A 25,457-nucleotide genomic window follows, 5' to 3' on the forward strand; every position below is an offset into this window, starting at 1 on the left:
CTTAGTCATGGTAAATAACATTTTCATCACTCCTGAATATTCCCTTGTGTTCCTCTGTGCTCTTTCCCATTCCTTCCCCAAACCCAGCCTCTGGCAAGGACTGATCTCTCTGTCACTACAGTTTGGCCTTCTCTAGATTCACATGTAAATGTAATCACAACAGTATATAGTCTTTGGTGTCTGGCTTCTTTAACTTAGCATGAGACATTTGAGATTCATCTGTGACATTGTGTTTATCACTAGTTTGTTCCTTTTTATTGCAAGTCATAGCCGTGAGGGAGTCTGGACTTTTTGCCTTAGGCAGACTGGCTCCAAATCTTGTGCTTTTGACCATTATGTTAGGATGTTTTTCAGTTCATATAGTTTTCTTATCATCCCCATTAATGCTGTTCTCTTACTGGGAATCTTCAGTGACTCCTCCATCTGACCTCGTATGTTTCCTAGTCCACATTCTTGAATTCTGTGTCCAATGGTCCCCATCTGTGCCACTTTAACTTTTGTTCCCTGCATTGCTACTTCCTGACTTTCCCATTTTCTACCATGCTTAGCCTGTTTGTTATTCCTACAAGTAGATGCCCTGGAACTGATGTCATTCTTTTGTGCCTGTTATAATGTCTTTGCCCTGCATCTTCACTTATTGAAATCATACACTATTAAGTTAAAGAATCCATGTACCTTTCGTCATGAAGCTACCTGATTCCCTCAAACTGATCTCATCTCAGTGCCGTGATACTTTATACCACCATTCTAGACCTGTTGTATTGTCACTTACACTGATTCATTCTCGTGTTTTAAATCTCTCCCACTAAAAAGTCTCTCAAACCAATGACTGCATCTTATTCATCATTGTGCATATTTTTGTCAGTTTACACTTAGGCTGAGCAAACAGACATCACAATCTTTATTTAAAAGAAGTCAGCTCATACCTGTCCTGCAGATTAGATATTTTTTGCACAGTGTTTTGTATCATGCCTTGCACATAGAAGGTACTCAGTGAACATTTGTTGATTAATAGATCTATCTGCCTTAAATCTGTGCCCAGCTATTTCTTCTGCTTTTGGGTACATGTAGGAAAGCAGGTTGGCTGATGACTCATATGATGTAATAAAGATTGTCTGTCTAGTTAAGGCTATATGTTTACAGATTGATGAGGCTGTTGCGACATCTCATCTCCTTGGTTAAAATGATTGGAATAGCATTAGACTGTGTTCCCTTTCTAGTGTCTAAAATCGAGGTGTCTACAGTTTTCATTTCTTCCTTCAAAATGCCTTTCTGGTCTGTCCCTTTTCGTCTCCATCCCAGTGACACTGGTTTCTTCATTCCCGGGTCTTCCTGCACTCCCTGTCCAGTTTGGCTCTTGCTGTGTTCCTGCTGTGCTTGCTCTTCCCTCCCTGCTTGCCTTGGGTGATGCCTTCCCAGCTTTCCAGCTTCCATGTCTCAGTCTGATCACCATTGTTTCAGAGGAGCTTGTCCCGACCACCTCCTCTTTCCTCCTTTGCTGTGATGCCCCTACTCCACCTTTCAGGGAACTGTCATAGCCGCCCCCAGCTCCTAGGATGTGCTTCACAACTGCAGTTTTTACACTTGTTCGTGTCATTACTCTCCTCATGCCTCTATTTTGTCATCAGACTGTGGACCGTGTGAAGGCAGGAAACATACCTGTTTTGCTCACCATTGTCTGGCAACGCTAGACTTAGTATATATTTGTGGAATCAATAGATACATGGACCGTATGGCCAGATATATGGACATATTTCACTGCTATTCTCCTGTTACAGACTTAACCCAGACTGAAAGCAACATCTCCTGGTTCGTTTCCAGACTCCACTGCCTTCTCCCTCCCATTGTGTCCTTATTGCTAATTCTCAGTTCCATCAATGTGTTCTTCCTAAAGGACTGCACTCATGACTTAATGCCCCACACCTCACTCTCTTGCTATAACCAGCCTCACATCTAAATAGATCAAATCGAAATTCACTTTATCTCCCAGGCCCTTTCTATTACCTAGCTTCATTCAACTTTTTCAACTTCCTTTCTCAGAACTCCCTAAAATGTCACCTCCACGCCTGTTCATCACACTTGCTCCCATCAGGGTTTTGGTTTTGGTTTTGGTTTTGGTTTTTTCAAACTAATTTTTTAGCTTAGAGGGTCTTTCTCTTACCTCTGTTTATCTGAATTCTTCCCCTCCTACACAGTGACTCAGCTTCTCTGTTCAAGGTCTCTCAGATGCTAAGAGAACTCTAGGCCACTTCCTCTGTTTTTGTGGCTTCCTTTTGATCATGGAATATTAAGAAATGCCAAACCAAGAGTGTAAAAGGAGGGATGTATTCTACTTGCTGGGAATTCTTCATTGGCCTCTCCAGATGTACTTTCCACTCATCTCTAGCCTTCTCTGCTCTGCAGGAGACTTACCTTTATGGATTCCATCCATAGGCTCCCTTACTCTCTGGCTTCCTGTTGGCTCTAGTCATTGGGAGGCACAGACAGAAAACTGAAAAGCAGGAAGATGTGCTGACGGAATTTATTTCCTTGGCTCTTTCTCTGTTGGGCAGCTGGTTGACACTGACAATTTCTCTTGCTTTGCCATAGCTCCTATTCTCTCTTATGGCTAAAGCAGCTTCTGGTTTTGACAATTCTTCCTCTTCTTGCCTCATATGTCTTTAAGTAGTAACAGCTTGCTACTTTGTGAATCCCTGGGGTGTTTCAACATCACCCACATGCTTCTTTTAACCTAGCCCCTACCTTTATTCTTGGTTCCTTGGTTACCTTTTCCTTAATTGTCCCCTTTATTTTGCCTTCTGTTTCCTAAAGAAACTTGACTGATATATTTTAATATTAAGTATAGCAAATTAATACTTTTATTACAAAGATGGTACAGTGCCATTCACAAGAAAATTGCAAGATTTGTAAAATATGTTAAGTCTGTGAATTACAAGTGGTGAACAAGTTGGAACTTGTAAGATAAATGTCATCTTTTTTCAGTCTTGTCTGTGTGTCTCTCTCTGCATAATCTTGTTAGGAGAAAAGGCCCTCTGAATGTTAGGCCCTGCCAGATGGCCCTCCTCCCTGTCCCCTGACTGGTCCTATCTAGGACCAAGTCATGACTCTCCCTTCTCTGAACTCCTCTATCACTCTTCTAGCCCTTAACACTAAGCTTTACACCTCACTCTTCCCTAAGCCCAATAGGCTTTGTCTCCATTAGATTTTAAACTTTCTGAAGGGAGGGAATTATTTGTATGTATTTTTGTGTACCAGGATTAAAATATATACGGACTCAAGATATGATGGTTGTTCAGTTTGTTTGTTATTGAATTAGTTGGTTGATAAGTTGGTAGCAATGATTCTTTGGGACAAACTGTACCTTTTTTATATTTTAAACATTTTTAATGGAAACTTCTAATGTACACAAAATTAAAAGTCTTATATAATGAACTCCCACATACCCATTCATGATGATAAACCCATGCTCAGGCTTATTATCATTCCTCCCCAACACACACACTGAATTATTTTGAGGCATCTACTAGACATCATTTCATTTCATAGTATTTCAGTATGTATTTTTTTTTAATTTTTTTTTCAACGTTTATTTATTTTTGGGACAGAGAGAGACAGAGCATGAATGGGGGAGGGGCAGAGAGAGAGGGAGACACAGAATTGGAAACAGGCTCCAGGCTCTGAGCCATCAGCCCAGAGCCTGACGCGGGGCTCGAACTCCCAGACCGCGAGATCGTGACCTGGCTGAAGTCGAACGCTTAACCGACTGCGCCACCCAGGCGCCCCTCAGTATGTATTTTTAAAAATAAGTACTTTCTTTTGAAACATAACCACAATTACCATTATATCATCATATATCTAGTCAGTATCAAATTTCTCTGATATGTATTTTTTTTTAATGTTGGTTTGTTTGCATCATGATCCAAACATAGTCCCCATGGTAAATCTTGTTGATAGGTCTCGTTTATAGGGATTCTTGAGATTCCTTTTGTCTCTTTTTTCTCCTGTAATTTATTGAAGAAAATGGTATTTGTCCTAAAAAGTTTTCTGTGTTCTAGGTTTTGCTGATTGCATCACTAGAGTATCGTTTAACATGTATCTCTGTCCTTTGTATTTCCTCTCCTGCTACATCTAAGGGCTTGATCAAATTTAGAGTTTTTAGCAAGAATTTTTCATAGGTGATGTTATATTAAACCAATAGGAAGCATATAATATCTGGTTGTCTCTCTTCTTATAATGTAAATCGTAATAAACAAATTGGGAATTGTGAAATTGATTGACCCATTATAAAGTTTCCTATAAGTTTTTCACCTATTGGTTTTAGCAGCCATGAATATTTATCATTGCCTCGATTTGTTACAAGTTGCATATGATGAGTATTCTAATTATGTCATTTCTCGCAGATTTGTCAATGAAAATACTTTTATAAAAAGAAACTTTCCTCCAGGGGAACTCTTGTGCATTGTTGGTGGAAATATAAATTGATATAACTACTGTGAAAAACAGTATGGAGATTCCTCGAAATTTAAAAATAGAAATACTGTAGGATTCAGTAATTCCACTACTGGGTACTTACCCAAAGAAAATGCAACCACTAATTTGAAAAGATACATGCACCCATAAGTTTATTGTAACATTATTTTACAATAGCTACATTATGCAAACAACCCAAGTGTTGATTGATAGATAAATGGATTATATATATTTGTACACACACACAGTGGAATATTACTCAGCCATAAAAAACAATGGGAGCTTGATAGATGGACCTGGAGGGATTATGCTAATTGAAATAAGTCAGAGATATAGAGATGAATACCATATTATTTGCCTTATATGTGTAATCTAAAATACAAAGCAAACAGACTCTTAAATATAGAAAACAAACTGGTGGTTGTCAGAGGGGAGGTTGGTGAGGAGGATGAAATAGATAAAGGAAACTGAAAGGTACAAACTTCTAGTTTAAAATAAATAAGTCATAGATGTGAAAAGTACAGCATGGAGAATAAAGTCAATAATATGATAGGGTGCCTGGGTGGCTTAGTCAGTTAAGCGTCCAACTTTTGACTTAAGCTCAAGTCGTGATCTCACAGTTTGTGAGACGGAGCCCCACATTGGGCTCTGTACCAATAGCTCAAAATCTACTTGGTATTCTCTCTCTCCCTCTCTGCCCCTCCCCTGCTCAGTCTCTCTCTTTCACTCTCTCTCTCTCAAATAAATACACATTAAAAAAATAATACTGTGATAATATTCTATGGTGACAGATGGTGACTATACTTATAGTGGTGAGCACGGAGTAATTCATAGAATTGTTGAACCAATGTGTTGTATGCTTGAAACTAATATATTGTATGTTAATTGTACTTAGACAATAATAATTACAAAAACCATTTGATCACTCTTAAATTCAGTTTATTATGTTTACACAGTTTATATTTTGTAACTGCTGGATATAAAAGGTCATATTTTCTTATAGCACCTACGAAGGGCTACTGATTGTTTAGTTTATTGTTCTTATTATGCTGTGTATGTATAAGTCTATGAAAACTTCAAGAAATGAAGCTGATTTTAAAATGTTGAATCTACTTTTTCTTTTAGTGTCAGGGATTTCCCAAGCTGGTTTAACAAAGGACACCAATACTAAAGTGCAGTATTTATGTTTATAATGTAAAATTAACTGATGATAAGTAAAAACGTATCTGGGAAATGGACATTTTCAGTTTCTAAGCTCTTTGGTTCATTGTAATAATAACTCCATTAACTATATGACAAGTTTCCACCCCTGGGAGTTGAGATACAAGAGAAGACAACCTTTGTAGAGTCATTCATTTTCTTGAATTATTAATTTGTCTTTCAATGGAAGTTGGAAAGTTGCGGTGGGATAAATTTAGTTTGATAGTCTTTTTTTTTTAAAGCATAAATAAAATCCTTAAAGGAAAAAATGACTCACTGCTCTGGAGCTATTTTTGTAGGAATAGGCCCTTTGTGAAATGTTACTAGTCATGCAGTTTAAAAAAAATTCAACAAACAAATTCAACCAACATTCACTACATACCCAATTCTTATGCCAAGTGGTCTTTGGCAATACAAACAAGAATAAATCAAGGCTTCAGCCTTTAAAACACAATGTAATAAAAAGGGGACACACTAGCAAACAAGGAGCTTTGTTCTAACCTGCCTGATGTTGAAACAGATATTTATGATGTGCGAAGGAAAAGCAAAGAGCATTCCAAAGAATATTTTTATATTTGATTTTATAGTTCCTCTTAGAAATTCAAGGCAAAGGATGCAAATCTGTAGTAATGTTTTCTTTATGAGTTGGAAATCTAAGGAAAATGAACAGTTTGCAAAATCACTGTGAGGGAGGTTCAGAGAGACAGAAGTGTAAGCATATCATGCCTGTGGTACCTCTTGTTTGGAAGAAAAAAACATTTTTCAGAAGGTACAATTGTCTTTTTTTCACTTACGGTTAAACTGGTTTTCCATCTCTTTATTTCTCTCAAGATCATCAGGTTTGCCAAACTGAGAATTTGGCATTTTATCCGCTCCTGGCCTCTAAATCTTAGTGTATTTTGACACCTACTCAAGAGATGCAACAGAAAATGTCTAATGTAGTATATATTTAGTTGACATAATTATTTTACTAGGCAAGAAGAAAAGATTTCAAAAATTCTGAATATTGCAGATCAATACATTGAAATGGACCCAGCTACCCAAAGATTATCTACCACTGGTTAAATTCAGAATTTTGAGGATTTTTGTTTTTGTTCTCAGTAATATTCTGTCAGGACATTTTGGTTGCCTACTCTACCAGCATTTTTTTTTCTCCCTTTCTTTCTTTGACCTTCCCTAGCCCAGAAAGTGAATCTTGATTAGACTAAGCCAATCATAGTAATTGTTTTACCTTGTAATGATTAGTTTAGAAAATGGCGTGTGATACATTTCTGGCCATTTAGATGTAAAGGGAATTCTGCTGGAAGCAAATGCTTCTGGGAAAGCTTCACTCTTGAAAGGGAACTGAAGGAAGGACTTTCCCTCTGTTGGCCTTTGGGAATTAGCCTGAGAATATGACATTGAAAGCTGCTACAACTGTCTCATAATCACGAAGAAAGAATCCTACAGATGAAAGGCGATATACTGAATATGATAAAGTTGATAGGTGGAAAGAACCTAGGTCTTTGATGACATTGTTGAGTTGCTAGATGAAATAACCATTCCTGCCCCTGTCTTATTTCTGGAATTCACACACACACATTATGTGAGAGACTGCATCTCTGTTTAAGCCATTTTGAGTTCTTCTGCAATTTGCAACAAAATGTACTCTTAGTGATCACAAACATTTTCTTAGGCGTTTTACATATGACTGAGATGGTATGTATTTGATTTAGTACGGTCTTTGTGATATGTCCTGGTGAGTGTATGCTCAATCCATTATAGGAGAAAAGGGCTGTTTCTGATAAACACTTTCCTTGATAATAATGCCTCCTTCCCTTCCATTCAAATCCACTCCTAAGTCATGTCTGTTTTACCATTTAAATGTCTCTAAAATCTGTTCTCTTTTCTCCTTCTTTAGTGCAAACACCCAGTTTCAAGCTAATATCATCTTTTTTTCTGAATAACTATGTGGCCTTTTTACTTAACTCATCTAATCAATTCTAGCCTCCATGTCACTTTCCTACAAAAAGTTTCATTGGCTTTCTGTTGCTCTCAAGAAAAACAAAACAGGGATACCTGGCTGGCTCAGTCGCAAAAACATGCGACTCTTGGTCTTGAGGTTGTGAGTTTGAGCCTCACATTGGGTATAGAGATTACTAAAAAAATAAACTTAAAAAAAAAAGATAATAAAAGACACACAATATAAAACAAAACAACTGGAGTCCTCAACATGGACCACAAGGTCTAGCTGTATGTACTACATCTCCTTTTCCAGTCAGCTTAACACATGTGCCCTTGTCTCTATGCACTGACTTTTGTTTCCTTTATCACATCAAATTCTTTCCAATTACAGGACCTTTGAAAATGCTGTTTCCTATGCCTAAAACTTTGCTAACCCCCCTTCACCTGGTCATTTCCCCTGAATTACTGGCTCATATAGCAACTTGTACTGTTCCCATGTATTATTTACAATGGGAAAAATTTAACATTCATTTGTGTGATTCTTTGTCTGCTCTGTTAGTAGACTGCAAGCTCAATGAGAAGAGAAATGATATATACCTTTGCTCACAGTTTCATGAGTGTAGCCTAGTGCCTGGTTCCTAGGAGTCTCCCAACAAATATGTTTGTTGAAGGAACAAATGAATGGGTAGATGAATGGATTTCTACACAGACATTAAAACAGATCTAAAGGTAGGCAAGTATAACAATAGCAGAGTGGTGCAGCAGAAGCGTGCTGGGCCCATAAAGGTAGGCAAGTATTAATGAGATGCCTATGACAAGACATGTGGGAACAGGCCCAGAAATTGTATTGACCACTTTGTTTGCTGATGGTTCCTTTTAAATTTCAAGAGAATAGGAGGCAACTCAAGTGGGAAGGTAATTGACAGACCTGTTGAATTCTAGAGCTTCTCTTCCACGATACTGTATTGCCCCAGAATCAAATGGAAGCCACTTATCACAGAAGCCTGGTGTTTGGGGGTAGTGACTATGGGGCTTTTTTGTTCTGAAGTGTCTCCAAACAGATCTGAGGTAGTTATTTTCCAATTTGCTGTGCTAAAAGATAGAAACATAGGCGTGGCTAGTTAATGTTGGTCAAAGTTTCCGAAAGTTGACTCTTTTCATTCTGGGGAAACGATGAAAAGCATAAACCACTGGCTTAAGCTTGGAGAAGGTAAGTAGTAGAGGCCATCAGCAACCTCTGTTCAGAACCCTAGTTTCCTCTCACATAAATTCCCCATAATCATGAATCCAAAGAGAAACCCACCACTGTCACCACCTGTTGTTTCATAGGTGATTAATTATAGACTGTTATTAGTAAGCTCCTTTCTGTTTTCTCTTAAACGAAAGCGTGTGAAAGCTCTAAGACAGATATTCACTCACCAAAATATTTTTTCCGTCATCATTTGCTCACACAGATTTGTAATTCCCAAAGAAGAGCCCTTGCCAGGAAGTAGCTTCCACTTGAGCTAGTTGGCATTAAGAATCTTGTCATCATCAGCCACAGTGTGATTATAGTTTAAAAATGCAAATGGGATTCTGGGATGAATCAACTGAAGGATGAAATTCATATGAAAAAGTGATGCTGTATAAAACCCTAATTAGACAGCATCTATAATACAGGTTTCAGTTCAGCCTTTCTTAAATTGTCAGTTTATTGCCACCAAAGGAGGAAGGTACATGCAAAATTCAGCAAATATTTATAGAGCTCCCAGTATGTGCCAGATATTGTTCTAAATAGGATGCAAAACAGACACTGTTACAAGAAGATTACATTCTAGATTGGGCTAAACATCCAAAAAGTACGTGGGGCTGGGGCTTATAGCTTAATATTAGGGCAAGTGTGGAACAATTTGGAGAATACTTTCTTTTAGTCAACTTGGGAATGTTTTAACATAAAATCTTCACGATGACTATTTCTTCCAGAGCCTAATGAATACAAATATAAATAGACACATATTTTTTATTTATGTGGTAAGGGAAAGACAACAGCAAGGGAAAAATGAAGATAGACTATATACAAAGTGACAGTTTAAGGGATTTTATCTGTCAGTATCTTAAGTTCTGATTTTAGAGAAGTACACTTTTTTTTTTAATTAAAGAGTTTTTTATTCCTCATCTTCCTCCAACTTCGCAACATAAGTATATATTGGTGAAGAAGTTTAATAGCTTATTATTCTTTTAATATAGAATACAGCATCTAAAATAGAAAGTCTTGTTTGTCTTCTTTCTTGACATTTTTTTCTCCAAATTTTCATTTAAGTTCCAGTGACTTTGCAATGTAATATTGGTTTCTGGTGTAGAATTTAGTGATTCATCACTTACATACAACACCCAGTGCTTGTTACAAGTGCCTTCCTTAATGCCCATCACCCATTTAACCCATCCCCCACCCACCTCCCCTCCAGCAACTCTCAATTTGTCCCCAAGAGTTAAGGGTCTGTTTCTTGGTTTGCCTAGAGAGGTGGACTTCTTAAACCTGAGTTTTTCACTTCAGAAAATCCTCTGTGCTTTGCTATAATTTTCCTTTGCTTTAGCTTTCTTTTATACTAGGATGATGTTGAAAATACAGACTACTTTCTTTTATACTAGGATAATATTAAAAGATACAGTATAAGCTTAATAAGCATGCATTAAAGTCACTTTGGGAAATAGCAGTTTGATTCCATTTTCCATCTGGATCAATTAAAAGAAAACTTTGAAAGATAATTTTCCAGTTGCTTCCTTCTTCTCCTAACTGAAATCCTTGTCAAAGAGGCCTGATCACTTCCTGGGCCTTTCCCTTGTTGGATTGGCATCACCACCATCAGTCCCTGAGATTTCCACTAGTTCTTTGCAAAATGAAACTTATTTAAACCCAAAGTGAGTACTGTATGAAAATGAAGGGCTTTGTGGATCCTTCACACTTTGTCTAGATCAGATTTAAACTGTGCATGATCTGGGTTGGTAAAGAGGTTACTCCTTGCTTTGTAAGCAATACTCTAAGGCACAAAGTCACAGTTGCCACCATGAAATGGTTTCACCACTCTGGTTATTTAGCAAGGGATGGCTGAGAAACGTTACCAGAGACCGTACCATACACAATATAGTATTTCTACAGGTTGTGGCCTATTAACAGAAAACAACCAATTTGCAAAGGGCCACAGAAATAAACATGTCCAGGTAAAACTGGGTCATGTTGTCTATTTGTAAACCTGTTTGTGTCATTACACTGAGTAGTCTCCTTAAGAGAGGTTGTCTGCAGGGATTTTTCAAGCTCAAACAATATAAAGACAGAGAGGGGGGTGCCTGGGTGGTTCAATTGGTTAAGTGTCCAACTTTGGCTCAGGTCATGATCTCGCGGTTCATAAGTTTGAGGCCCACGTTGGGCTCTGTGCTGACAGCTCAGAGCCTGGAACCTCCTTCAGTCTGTCTCCATCTCTCCTCTCTTCTCTCCGCCCTTCCCCTTCTCTCTCTCTCTCTCTCTCTCTCTCTCTCTCACACACACACACACACAGTCTCTCTCTCAAATATAAATTTATATATATATATATATATATATATATATATATATATGAGGCTATATCAGTGAGGATATTATCTAATCAAGATCAAATGATAGTGTTCAACACTAGAATCTGAATAGTACCTCTGGTTTCCCAAAACAAAAATTACTGGTTTTATGTGAACAGATGGTTTTGTTTGTCCCATATTAATTTAAATAAGCAGTTGATTTTGTTAACTACTCATTCCTTAGAAACCACTGCATCTCTATCTCACAAGTGACTAAATCAAAATAAAGAACACTTTTTAAATAATGTAAGGAAGGTGTTACTAAACCCTATTGTCTATGGGAGAACTCTCATTTTAAAATGGCTTGATTTAATAGAATATAATAGGAGTTCTTTAATAATAAGTACTTTTTTTTTCATTTCTAGTGCATTTCTTTTGTTGGAAAAATGTGCTTTTCTTGGATAGTTCCCAGTAGCAGCAGTAAAGAAGCATCAGCAATATCATATCCCTCTTGATTCAGATTTGGCCGATGTGCCATAACAGAGAGCACTGGGAAACAAAGCTATGTAGATTCACATTATTTCTCCCTTTTTGTACATCTGAGCCTTAGGTTCGCAGTTTGAATCCACAGTATTTTACAGACAGTCCCCTGGCACCAAGCTCAGATCCAATGTTTTTCCCACAGAGAGAAAAAGAGGATTCATGATGATGATATATGGAAAATGGTGAAAGGTTGTATTGGTAGTTTGGGTTGAATTATGGAAGCATCCTTTCTGGGACAGTGTGTTCAAATGAAGAAGCTATTATAATGGGCAGTAAGGTGCTATTTTTGTGTCTACAGAACGTGTTGGAGAGAAGCATTGATCTGAGTTATGTATATGCTTTCAAATAGCTTTACTTTACAGAAACAAAATAATGGCAAAATTAAATTGCTGTGGCTGTAGACTAGTTCCTTGCGGTTTGTCAACAGGCTTTCATGAAATACTCTCAGGTGCTATTGAAAATTTAGGGGACTTGGACTAAAACGTCCTCTTAAATGTCATGTGTCTTTGATTTCTTTATTTCTCCCCTTAATCAAAGAAACAACTAAAGTTGTGTCTAAGAATTGAAATTTTCTTTTCAAATATTAGAGAGGTTTGAAAAACAACCTTTTAATAGCTGTCTTCCTATATTGGAAAGAGAAGTGCTTTAATGAGCTGGGTTCAAATTCCATTTCATCAGTTTCAAGAATTTTGTTTTATCACAAACATGTTACTTACCTGTTTGAGCTTCAGTTTTCCACCTTTAAAACAGTGTCTGCTTAAACACCACCTGGCAGTGTTATCATGGCAAATAACTGATGGAAAGCTCCTAGAATAAAGTAGAAGGCTCAGTAAATGTTTCCCCTTTTACAAGGTATCATACACCAAGTGCTGATTGAATGTTTAAGTCATTTGAATTTTTTTTTTATTGTTGGTTGACAGAGAGTATGAGATTACATTGATCTGATGAACATATTATTAAATCGTGTTCTTGATGGTCATCCTGCAAAAAAGAAAAACATAACTGGTTACTTGTTCATATCAGTGATATAATGATTTTATTACTTTGAGAAATGTGTTGTCCCAGTTTTCTTAATACTGTTGTCTTCAGAGGCTTTGTTTTTTTTAAAAAAGTTTCTCTATCACAAGGTTGGTAGCAATTAACTATGTAATCACATGTTATTATAGCCTTAAATTTTTATATTGACTGTTGTTTACAGCATGGAATTTAAATTTAAGTAACTATCCCTTCTTGGTGACCGGCTATAGATATTAACCTGTATTGAGGAAACAGTATTTTGTAATCACCAAAATAATTTTTCTTTCCCTGTGCTATAATGAGTTCATAATAGTTTGGCAAAGGCCGCTGTCAAATCCATTATTCAGCAAATTACCTGTCTTGCCAAAAAAAAAAAAAGGCTACTCATTTACTTATGAAGAGTCTTACATTTAATTTTAAATACAGGATTTAGTCTCATAGTTCGAGAAAAAGAGGTATGAGGATTCAAAGACTCTCCAGAATCACAATTTAACTAGATTAATGGCAAGAAACTAGATTAATGACAAGAAAGTAGCAGGAAAGATAGATAGTTATCTCTAATCGTCTTAAAGGCATAAACTTGAGGACTTTTAATCCTTATTCTGACACTAACTACCTGAGTAGCCTTAGGTAGATCAATAACCTTTCTGTGAATCAGTATCCATTTCTGTAAAAATGATGCAGTGCCTGTTAGACCTACTCACAGCATAATTGTGAGAAGAAAACAAAGTAGCACAAAAAGAGTGCTTACTCAGACTCAGCCAGCCTAAGGGGGACAGAACTTGGCCCTGAGTCATCTTTAAGATATGGCTTCTCTGATTAGACCCTGTAAATGATCGTTAGATCATATGATCCCATATGATCATACCCTTACATAGATCTTGAGCTCTCAACTAAATTCTAGGAACCAAACTATGTTACCAGAATGTTACAGAACAAATCACTGACACCTTTTACACTTGCAGAGAAAAGAATAAATTACTTTTTGTTATTCTCTGTTCCATCGAACTGTGGTCTTCAGAGCTTTTAGCTGAAGGCTAATTATTGATTTGATACATACTATTTTTTCATGTGCTCATTTTTAGAAAAAAAAAGTTTTACCTTCTTTTCTTCTAAAAGAATTATTTTTATCTTGAAAAATGGGGTATAAGTAAAAGACTAAATCAGAGTATGATGGGGCATGGTACACCATTGATCAAAGTATAAAACAGACTTTGCTCTCCCAAAACAATTTTGCCAAATTGTGCAGAGGCTCTCCCTCATCTCGTCCTCATTTTTTTTTTTAAACTGGTTTCCACAGAAAAGGAAAGAAACCATTGAAATTTGAATACATTCTCACTATCAGAGAAGGTATAAGCCAAGAAATAAAAATTGGTAAGAGGAAGACATTCCCAAGTTATTCTGTCCTTTTAAATTGTGCCGCTGCTGATGAGAATAAGAATTACAACATGGATCCAATCAATTCTGAGTATGATAGTGGTTTCCTTTGTTCCATCTATGGAACCATTATTGTGCTTCGTTGTTTATTTTTAATCAAAAGAACCAACTTTTTACACTTGATATATGTATTTATTCCTATAGCTTACTATTCCAAAAACAACTTGTGATGGTTTATAATAAAATGAAAGGTAAAATAAAACCGAAAACTGTTAAATCCAAATGTAAAAGAAGTTTTGTTTGGTTTACATTTAATTGCAACCTTTGATCCTTTATTATTACAAATATATGCTTAGCTACTCTAAATTGACTTTTGTTTTTATGTTTGCTTGTAAGTCATTAATTGTTCATATTGCTTTGAATGATCTGTAATGCATTAGTCGGACTGCCTGTGTTCAGATGCCAGCTCCTGCACTTGTTAGGGTCAAAGGTAAATCAGGTGGACACTAGTTGAAGTGGTAAGGACAGATTTTCTTCAAAATTAGCCATTGTAATAGTGAAGGAGGTCCAGTGTGGACTGAACTCAACTTTGCCAAAACAAAGAACAGAAGACCTTTGAAGCCTTGGAGGGTACTAAGGGAAAAGCCCTGAGGGGTGTTAGGGAGGTTGGTCCATGTGACTGGTGCTTCTGGGTTTGTTCATTGGCACCTATCCAGAAGAAAAACAAGCTTCTCCTATCTTCATGACAGGAAGCAGTGATATAACTTAGAGCAAGGCATCCACTGGCTGACAACCAGAGCAGAATTGTCTCATTGAATGTCAGAAGACAGTTCTGGGTTATAGAAGATTTATATCTCAAAGAGGCAGAGCAAAGATTTATAATTGCCAACTTTCTAAAGCAAAGGGGGAGGGGGTACTACTCAAGAGCCTATCAGCCTACTGTCAGGTTTTGGCTACAGCAAACAGTAAAGTTACTTAACCTCAGTTTGCCTCAGTTTCCTCATCTGTAAAATGGAGAATAATAGTATCATATCATAGAGATGTGTTTTGAGGATTAAAGAAGTTAATACATGTAAAGTGTTTAGAGCAGTGCTGTGAATAAATGTTAGTGATTATTCTCACTGTCTTTAAATGGAGTTCATAATAGTATCTATCTACCATATTTGATTGTTTTAGTTATTAAATGATATAATACAAGTAAAACATGAAGAGCTATGCCTGACACATAAAAAGCATTCTATAACTGTTGGCTTAGAAATAGTAATAGTTGCCGCAGCTCTGTAGTAGCCACTAAATATCTTCTAGTCCTGAATTATTTCTAGATCAGGACGACCAAATCCTGAATTGCTTCTAGATCAGGACAACCAAATAGCAAAGAATCTTAAACTTCCTGTGTTTTATGTTAGAATCGAGTAGGTACGTTTTGTAATGGTAATAATTCAGAGATTGGAAAAATATTTATGAGCAATATTGTGTGTGATTCTAAGATCTTTAAGCATCATTTTGCCATTGTATTTCTCGAGTTTTAGATATGCAGGCCACATGTCCATCATTTATGTCACTTAACCTCCTTACTGTTCAACCTTCAATATTTCCCAGCATTTTTCCTTCTTAGGAAAGTAAAGGTGAATCTAAGTAATTGTAAATCCATTAAAGAAACAAAAGAGTTCGGGGTGCCTGGGTGGGTCAGTTGGTTAAGTGGCTGACTTTGGCTCAGGTCTTGATCTCACAGTTCGTGGGTTCGAGCCCGGTGTCAGGCTCTGTGCTGACAGCTTGGAGCCTAGAGCCTGCTCTGGATTCTGTGTTTCCCTCTGTCTCTGCTCCTCCTCTGCTCTCACTCTGTCTATCTCTCTCTCTCTCAAAAAATGAATAAATATTAAAAAAAAATTTTTAAACAGAAGAGTTTGCTTAATTGAGAAAAAAAAATGGCATTTATAGGAGTAGTAATGGGGGTGCCTGGGTGGCTCAGTCGGTTGGACATCTGACGACTTCGGCTGAGGTCATGATCTCACAGCTGGTGAGTTCGAGCCCTGTGTCGGGCTTTGTGCTGACAGCTCAGATCCTGGAGCCTGCTTTGGATTCTGTGTCTCCCTCTCTCTCTCTCTGCCCCTCCCCGACTTGTGCTCTTTCTCTCTCTCTCTCTCAAAAATAGACATTAAAAGTTTTTTATTTTTTATTTTTTTTTTATTTAAAAAAATTTTTTTTCAACGTTTATTTATTTTTGGGACAGAGAGAGACAGAGCATGAACGGGGGAGGGGCAGAGAGAGAGGGAGACACAGAATCGGAAACAGGCTCCAGGCTCTGACCCATCAGCCCAGAGCCTGACGCGGGGCTCGAACTCCTGGACCGCGAGATCGTGACCTGGCTGAAGTCGGACGCTTAACCGACTGCGCCACCCAGGCGCCCCCATTAAAAGTTTTTTAAAATAGTAATAAAGACTGAACCATATTTATCAAATTTTTCAAAAGTTGAGATGTTGATTTGCTGTATATTTGAACTTCTTTGTTTCCCACCCAATACTGAATTTTAAGAAGAGGTACAGATTTCACAGTTTTTCAACGCTAACTAGTAGGTTCAGAGATACCCAAATGATCTCTATCCATGTTTATGGAATCTCTTGATCCCAGCACTGTATAGTAATAATCCATGAAGTATGAATTACTAAATGCAGTATTTGTGTTGGGTATATTACCAACTATGGTGCATAGTGGAATGCAGAGATGAAAAGAGAATCCCATTCTCCTTAAATTACAGTTTTCATCACTAAAAATTCTTGGTGTTAATACATTTGATAGTGGAAAAATGGCCATTTAGGTAAGAGACTGGTTGCTGGAAAAGAAAGAATAACTTGAGTTAATGTTGATTTCTTCAATGTACTACATAAAAATATTAAAGTAAGGGAGAACCAAATACAATATTACCTTTTAAGACCAACTTTTTTTCATTGTACTTCTCTAATTAATATTTGGGGCAGTTGTAAAGTGATTCAAGAAATTGAATAATTATGCATATAGTGAAGATGGTCAACACCAACTAACCTACCATTTTAAAGTCAAGTGCATAAAGTATTTCACTCTTTTTATAGAAGTGTCTAAAATGTTGCCTTTTAACTGTGACAGAACTAGAAATATCAGTCATAATAATTGGTGTTATAAATAGGATTTGAGGTCAATTAGGAAAGAGTCTTAGAAAAATGTTTGGAGTACCTAAGTTCTAGACTTGGCCCTTCTATTAACTTGGTCACACCCATTCAGCAGGCATCTTCACCTCATTGGGCCAATAGTTCTTTTTCAGTCATAGAGCCCATGCTTTTACTTGTTATTTTTCCTTCTTTACTAGCTGCAGATTAATTCAGATTTTGTATCTTTCTTTCTCTACCAGTCTGATACGTACTTCTGCATGTCAATGCGCTTGCCGGTGGATGAGGAAGCCTTCGTGAGTAAGTATTAATTGGATGGTGTGCCAGGGTGGGCGGTCGAAGGGAGGGCAGCTATTTGAAATCAGTGAAAGGTTCTCTTTGATGGTTATGAGCATATTAATCTTTTACTGTCAGTTTCTAAAATGCACTTATCATGCCTAATGCAGAAACAAACTAGAGAGAGCCACTCAGAGACAAGGTTGCAAACTGTATCTGGAGAGATTCATGAGTAATAGTAGTTAAGGAGTTGCATGCAGATGTCAATGGTCGCCAATATCGTGTGGTCCCATTTGTATAGTATTGGCTTTCTGTCTGTGGCTGGATGCTTAATTCCACTCCACTCAACAGACTGTTTATTTACCTGCTGGTTCATGCTATAAATCGACTGTACTTAGAATCAACATTGGGGAATTTAAGATTTTACCTGTCAAATAGTAGATGGATAGAAAGGAAGGAAGGAGAAATTGAGAGAAGGAAAGAAGCGAAGGAGGTAGAGATAGGGAAAGGCAGGAACATTGGTCCTGTTATTTCTATTGTAGAATAAGAGGACTCATAAATGGCAGGTCCTTCCCCAGCTAAGCTTTTAAGTCAGATAAGAAAAGTGACAAAATACCATCTGTTTCCATCTAGGTTGTTTTCATTGAAATATCCTCATGACAAACTTTTAACTGTTTGGGAGGAGGTGTGATTGACAAATTATTCATGGATTTGTTTCTGTCTCCCACTGCTTCACTTTTCTGGTTTGAGATGTTAATTTTGGAGAGAAAGTAATGGTAATGAGAGTTGTGCTTTGGTCCCATGAAACTAATCTTCAAGTAGGCTGTCTGAAACGGCCATTATGTGAATTATAAAATGTGTACTGTTGCCTCGGGGCCATCTGAGGATAAATTTTCATGAGATGTTCCCACAGGAATATACATTACAGACCTGAAAAGCCAGAGCAATGTGCATTTTTTGTCCACACACTTTGGTGGCAATTCCAACAGAAAATACAACTTAGAATAGCACTCTACAAATTTGTTTCCAGAGTTAATTCTTAAGAATGAAAGGCCTTAGGAAGTTGAGCATTGCCTGTGTGTCCTCATTTTGTATAATAATCGAATATTACCAAGAAAAAAGGTAGAAACGACAATGCTCCCAGATCCTCAACTTTAACTTTAAAGACAGAGAAAATAATTGTAGTGCCTTGTGTAATAGTAAATGTGATTTAGGTTACAAATTCATCATTAAAATATCAACAGTAAAGGTTTTTTCAAGATCATACCCACATTTTTGGCAGCCTAGGAGAAAATAATATTTACTCACTAAAAGGCATTTTTACATGATGTTTTCTTCTTTATGATTTTATATTTTCTTTCCAAGCTCCAAGAAAGCTTGATTCCTCCTGTTTCACATTTGCATAGAAGAGAAGGCCATCTCCATGCCTGTATGCATATGAAAGTCATGTTTCACAGCAACATTACAGGTCTCACATTAAGAGGTTATTGACTTGTTTCTGGAGGTTGGTGGTAGTATATGATTTCAGAGCTGGTGACTCTAAGGACTATAAATATATATCCTGGAATGCGTTATTGCTCTCCTAATAGAAATGTGTTTACTTTCACATAAATTAAAATCGAGAAGTACAAGTGAATATATTCAGTCAAGGAAAATATTCATGGGAAACTCATAAAGGACTATATTAGAACTAGGGTACCAAATGGTTTTGCATTTTCTTAGGCACCTCCCTTCTAAGATTAAACTGTTCCCGGTTTGAAGGTCCTTAAAGGATCTTGTAAGATTAATAATTATTTTCAATATATTTTTTTCTTTGTGGCTGGGAGGATTGCATGAATACTAAAGATTTTGTCACTTGTTCAAAACAGGGTTGTTTCATCTTCAATGTGAGTCCTTTAATGTACTAGCTCCAGGCGATTTGTGGTTACTACTATTTGCATAATCCAGCAACCACAGATGTTTAGGTGTAAGCAAATTGGAACTGGAAAGTTGAAAACCAAACAATCATTCATATAAGGGAATAAGTAAGGGGAAGGTTGCATGTGTTGTCTCATTAATTCTTAGGGCAAACCTGAAGGTAGCCCCACTTTATAATTAGAGAAACAAAGGAACATCTCTGTCTTTGATTTAATCAAACAGGAGGGCAATAGTTTGTATAGGATCCTTGTTCATAGAATCAGCTCATTACCACCCATCATTTAACAGGGGCCTACGAGACACTAATATACTTACAGCTAAGCATATTTAAGCCATTTTATAGAGAGGAAATGGAGGGTCAGAGAGGTCAAGGAACGTGAGCAAGATTTTTACTAGCTGTGTGTTCCCCTGTCATAAGAGATTTGGATGTGAGGATAGTGAATCGGGGAAGAAATGAAAGAAGTTATCAAAAGGATAGATAGAGCTGAAATACAGCAATCGCACATCTCTGTCTTACATCAAATACAATTCTTTCATTTCCTTACCTTTCAGTCTCTACCAGGAACACTCTGGCCGGTTTTGTCAAAAACAAAAATAAACCTCAAACCATCCTACAAAGCGAAACCCAGGATACACAAAGGTGAAAGATTTGCAGTAGGAAAAGTGGATATATAGGTTGTATGTTGGGAGGGTGATCATGCGTAGCGTTTCCCTAGTCCCAGAGTGAAAGTTCTGCTAGTGGTAAACAAGGTTTTGCCATGATTGAAATATGTGGGTTCTCCCAAATTCTAGGTCTCAGGATGCCTTTTCATAAGATTAGATATGGTTGAAAATGAAGACTTGTAAAGCATTTACTACTTTATTTTTTTAAAGACATTTATCAATTTTATATTTTCTGCTTTCATTATCTGTGCCTTTTCAATTTTTGAAGGCCAGCAGGATATGTGCTACTGGATATGGTGGGGACTCAATATTGCTTGCTCAATACATGATTGAATACTAAAAAAAGTGTTGTGCTTGGCTATTTTTAAGACAATGTATCATCTAGTAGACACTTTACCTTTTTGCCTTAAATTTTACTCTTATTTGAATATAAGGGAATAATTCTTTTTTTAAGAAAAGCCACTTGTTCATACATTCAGCAGACTTTAAAAATTCTGTTGTGTGCTAGTTATTGGGCAAGGCAATGGGGATGTGAGGTATGACACCAATTCAAAGAAATTATAGCCTGGCAGAATTCTAAAGACAAGAATATAAATATTATAACATCTGAAAAGAACTTTCTCCTTTGGCTTTTCAAATTTCTAAAGAAGATCACAAAAGGCAGAGTACAATTGAGATTGCTTATTAGGACTAAAACAAACTCTCTTCGTGGTGTTAAAAGCCAGAATTGCATTTGAATAATTCATAATTTTGGCTTTCTGCTTGTGTGACTAGTTATGTAACTCATTTTAGACAAACATATTTCTTAATTCTGAGAAGATACCATCACAATTGTCATAGAATTTATATGTGCATATGCCCAGCATTTTTATGTATAAGCATGCACAACATCTTTGATGTATTTATATGTCTCCATTGAATTAGTAAATGTGAATTAAAGTAGTTGTTTGGGGAAATACTCTAATGAAGATAAATATAATTTTTATACTTTGAACAGAATCATAGCTTTCCCTAGAACACTGCTTTTGTTTATTGTTTTAATAAGAAATCACAGATTGGAATGGGTGAAGGTATGATAAAATCTGCATTTGACCACTGAACTGTGATGCTGTCTAAAAGGTGTTTTACAGACACTCTGAGGAATTGACTCTGACAGCAGCCCACTCAGCCAAGAAATTTGACTGTCATCTTCATCCACTTGCTTTCCCTCACATGGATGACCAGTAAATAAATGTGTCTTTTCCTTAGTGAATGATGGCGGGTCCCTATCTATCAAATTGCACTATACAAATGAGGTAGAAGCCATTGAATTTAGAAATAGATGAAATTAATCTAATGATTCATTGCTTTTCCTTTCCTTGGGCTTCTCTCTTGAATGTAGAACAATGTCTTCTGCAGAATAGCACCATGAGACTTAAATATTTCTGAATGTGACCTTTCTTAAACAAAGCACATGTTCAGGTGATGTTGAGTTACCTCAAAAAATAGAGGAGCAGTCTAATTTTGATCATGTTTATGGGTCATTACATAAGGTCATTACAAGACTATAAAGACCAGGGTCGGGTAGGATACAGTGCTCAGATAATCACATTTTATGGCATGACAGCAGTAAATAGAAGGAGGTGTGTGTGTGTGTACATACGTGTGAGTCTCCATCCCCATGAAGTCACTCTGTCACCTTTCTGCTTCTGATTAGTTGCCTGCATAACTTTTCTTTTTCCTCTTCTAGGATTTTCTCCAACATGAAAACTGTAGTCTGTGTCTTCACGTGACCATTGGGTATCTTCCCGCAATCACCCTCAGAAGCTTTTCTAGCATCATAGTGAAAGTTACTTGGCGAGCTAGCGCAAATAAGATATGCTACACCTATAGGTCTCTGATGCGCAGATAAAACCTGATTTGCTTGGTCATAAACAAAAAAGAAAAGATGTTGCTGCCTGCCTTGTCTCAGAGTATTTCTAGGATGTCTTCTATTGTTTGGTCACCCAAATACCACATTTCCAACATGACAACCCCTGATAATGCCGAGGGTTCTTTCAAGTAATAAAACAAAGGGAGATGGAGGAGTAGGAACCATCTCATCATATTCTATAAAGCTGAGAGTTAGGATGTCTTCCATTACATACATCTAGAGATCACCAGAAACTAACTGACACGTTGACTGTGCTGCTTTATTGCATTAATGTCAAAATGCCACCCCCCCCCCCCCCGCCTCTGCCGACACTCCCAGGAAAATGGCCAATCCAGAAAGCCCGGGTCTGAATCGTATTCGATGTGTGAATGCCCTTCGTTAGTGAAGGGTACATGACATTTTGACAGTCATTCTGAAGTAGCCATTTCTGCTATTTCAGTAGGGACACCTGTAGGGGCCAGCTCTAAAAAGATAAACGTGAACTGTTCTAGTCAGAGAAAACATCATGTGAGAGACAGACAGGATTTTATCTGCATCTGGGAAGATGGTCTATTTGGATCTGCAGAGGGTAGAATATTCCAGTGGCCAACAGTATGATCAGTGAAGGAGCACACTGGGCACAATGTGAGCCTCACCACCTGCTGGCTGCAGGGTTGTACACAAGCTACTCAGCCTGTCTCTCCTCAAGGCTCATCTGTTTGAGGGGAAAAGACCAGACATAGGGTCATTGTGAGCAATAAGCGAGCCTGGCAGGGGGTGGCCCTCAGCAAATGCTAGTGGTCGTGGGTAGTTATTAGGTGCAGAGGGCTGTCCGAGGGGAGTGCAGGGTGAGTGTAGGGAGCTGTCATGTTGGAAACGTCGCGGATCAGGAGACTGGTCAGAAGGGGCTATGGATTTTGTTCCATAGGAAGTTAATAGGGGACTACTAGAGGGATGGTGTTACAAATATAGGGATTAATGAAGCTTATACTATTTTAGCTTGCACAGCCTGGCTGATAAAGTCTATTTACTGATTATTCAGTTGGTTCTGACATATACCAAAAAAGTTCCATTTTAAAAGGTATATCATCCAGAAATCTAAATCTTTTTTGTGCTTAAATTATTTTATTCAGAGGCAAGGATTATTTCATTTTAAATTCATGTTCAATTTAAAGGCTTGCTCAGGTGTCTTATTTCTTGCTTAATTTGGCAGCAGCAGCTTAACGTCCTCATAAACCACATTAGGGATTCTTTCTGAAGTGCACATCATTGTCCATGCTAGTGAGGATTAACAACAATTTATCTATTAAACATTCTGATTAAAAACGTTCAAGCAAAAGGTCTTTATTTTGGTATAGAATTGCTTTACAGTTTTGGAGGAAGCTGGTGGAAGATAATATGTGATTGCTGTGGGTTTTTAACATGCTGCTAAATGGTTTGTACTGCTATGAGCTCTACATTTATCTGAACCTTTCTGACCCAGCTGCAAGATTATGAACATTAAGGGTGATCATATCCTACACTTTCATGATAGTTTACAGCCTTATCTTCAGTTGCAATGGATTTTGATATATAATCTTTATTTTTTGGGAAACAAATGTTTATGGAAGGGATATTAAGATTTGGGGCCTGTCATTTTTTAAAAATTTTAACATCTCTTTTACATTATTATGTCTTAAACCTTACATGTCTCTAGTCTCCATACTGAATATGACTGGAAACACTAACAGTAGTAGAAGACTGACACTACACAGACATGACTGTAATCACCAGAGGCTCCATTTGTGTGCCTGCTTCAGACCTCGGCCTTAAAATGACTTCAGGTGACATAGCTGAAGCTGTACGATGTACTGCAGAGTTCCAGTGATCTCTTTTAACACACTGATTTTGAGGGATCAGCTAATTATTTCCAGAAAAATTTTCTTTATAAATTTATTTTAAAAGAAACTTTGTTCTTACTGTTTGCTCTGTGCCTTTAAGAGAGTAACACAGTCCACATTAACTAAGATGAGTTAACCAAACTCTAAGCATGCTTATATAATACATATATTCAGGCACTAAAAATGTCGACTGGGGTCAGAATCACCTGTGAATCACCTGTGAAACTTTTCAAATGTACACATGCCTGGAATGACCTCTGAGACTTAAATGAGATATTGATGGGGGAAGGGGTAGGACTGACCCAGGATTAACTCTGAGCATCTCTACTTTTAATGAACTGCATAGCAGAATTCTAATGCACACTATTAGATAAAAAGTATCATTGACAAAAATTGTTTAATAACACGTAAAAATATCCACAGCATAGGAAAGAAACCATTTACTATGTATAATATGATTCCACTGGGAGGAAAAAGGAAACAAAGAGAACAATAATGATCTCTAATGATATATATGGGCAATAATTCCAGAATGCCTGAATTCTGAAGATCCAAACTTGCATTTAAAAGTCAGTTCTTTTTTATTTGATAGGTTAATTATTGGTGGTCTATTGTATTCCTCTATGACATATCTTTAGCTGAGAGGGGTGTACCTCTTATATTCAGTGGTAATTTAGGGTTGATTGTGCATGGATATCTCCTAAGTCTCTAGTTCCTATACTTGGCTATGTGGGTTCTTCAAAATCTTTTCATGTCCCACGTCTGGCAGATACATCAACATTTGATATGCAGACCTGGATATCCACTTGGAAAGGAAAAACGGAGAGAAAGCCAAGTGCTAAATGAAATTCCATCCTAGGTCACATTCTTAGAGAATTTTATGGTCCTGATTTGTGTCTGATGTGCGTTAAAAGAAGCCATAAATTTTCAAACAACCTCTTGCAGTTAGAACAAATTTTGCTTAGAACGCCAGAAAATAGACCTCACTGTCTCTGCTAAGTACGTTGCCCACACGCATCCTTTCAAGTCTTTCATTGCAGATGACATTAACCTTTGAGAAGTCCTCCACCCTGTGCACTTTCAGAGCCATTGCATTTCCTTTAATTAATGTGCGTGAGTTACTATTTCTGGAGTCTTAGTCCTTCAGAAATATTTGATTCCCAGGACTTGCTCACACTTGCTTGCCTGTAAACTGCTCTCTGATCTTATACATCAGGCAGTCTGAACTAACACCCATTGAGACTGAAGTTCCATTTCCACTTAAGTAACTGTCATCTTATTATTGAGTTAGAAGAGTCGGTGGCACTTTTTAATCTTATGGAATATTCCCTTGCATTCTCACAAGGCTGTGCTTCTGCCTGTTTGTGGCCATCCCAAGGCTGCCTTTGTTTATTCTGCCTGTTAGTTGTCGTAATTATCCTCTGGCTCCCTTCCCCTTGGATCCTGTACTTCTTTGGCCTATGATGGGAGAGAGAGAAAGAAGGGAGAACTTCTTTTAAGATGTGATTTGAAAATATTTTCCCATATTCTTTTTGTGTAGTGTTGAAATCTCCAGCATGGTCATATGTGTATCTTGTGCCCAACAGACCTCATTCTTATTCACTAGGGGTG

At 37.3% G+C, this 25,457-nt stretch overlaps 1 protein-coding gene across 16 annotated transcripts in view; it reads left to right on the top strand.

The window, feature by feature from the left end:
- The window catches only part of PAM (peptidylglycine alpha-amidating monooxygenase), a 286,468-nt gene that overhangs the window by 143,491 nt on the left and 117,520 nt on the right, over positions 1–25,457 (top strand). For all 16 annotated transcript variants that reach the window (XM_023258791.2, XM_045034321.1, XM_023258812.2 and 13 more), the window contains one exon: positions 17,462–17,519. In XM_023258791.2, the coding sequence (XP_023114559.1) occupies positions 17,462–17,519 (58 nt within the window). The remainder of the gene's footprint in view (positions 1–17,461; positions 17,520–25,457) is intronic.

This window comes from Felis catus, chromosome A1 (genome assembly GCF_018350175.1).
Source record: "Felis catus isolate Fca126 chromosome A1, F.catus_Fca126_mat1.0, whole genome shotgun sequence".
Lineage (NCBI taxonomy): Eukaryota > Metazoa > Chordata > Mammalia > Carnivora > Felidae > Felis > Felis catus.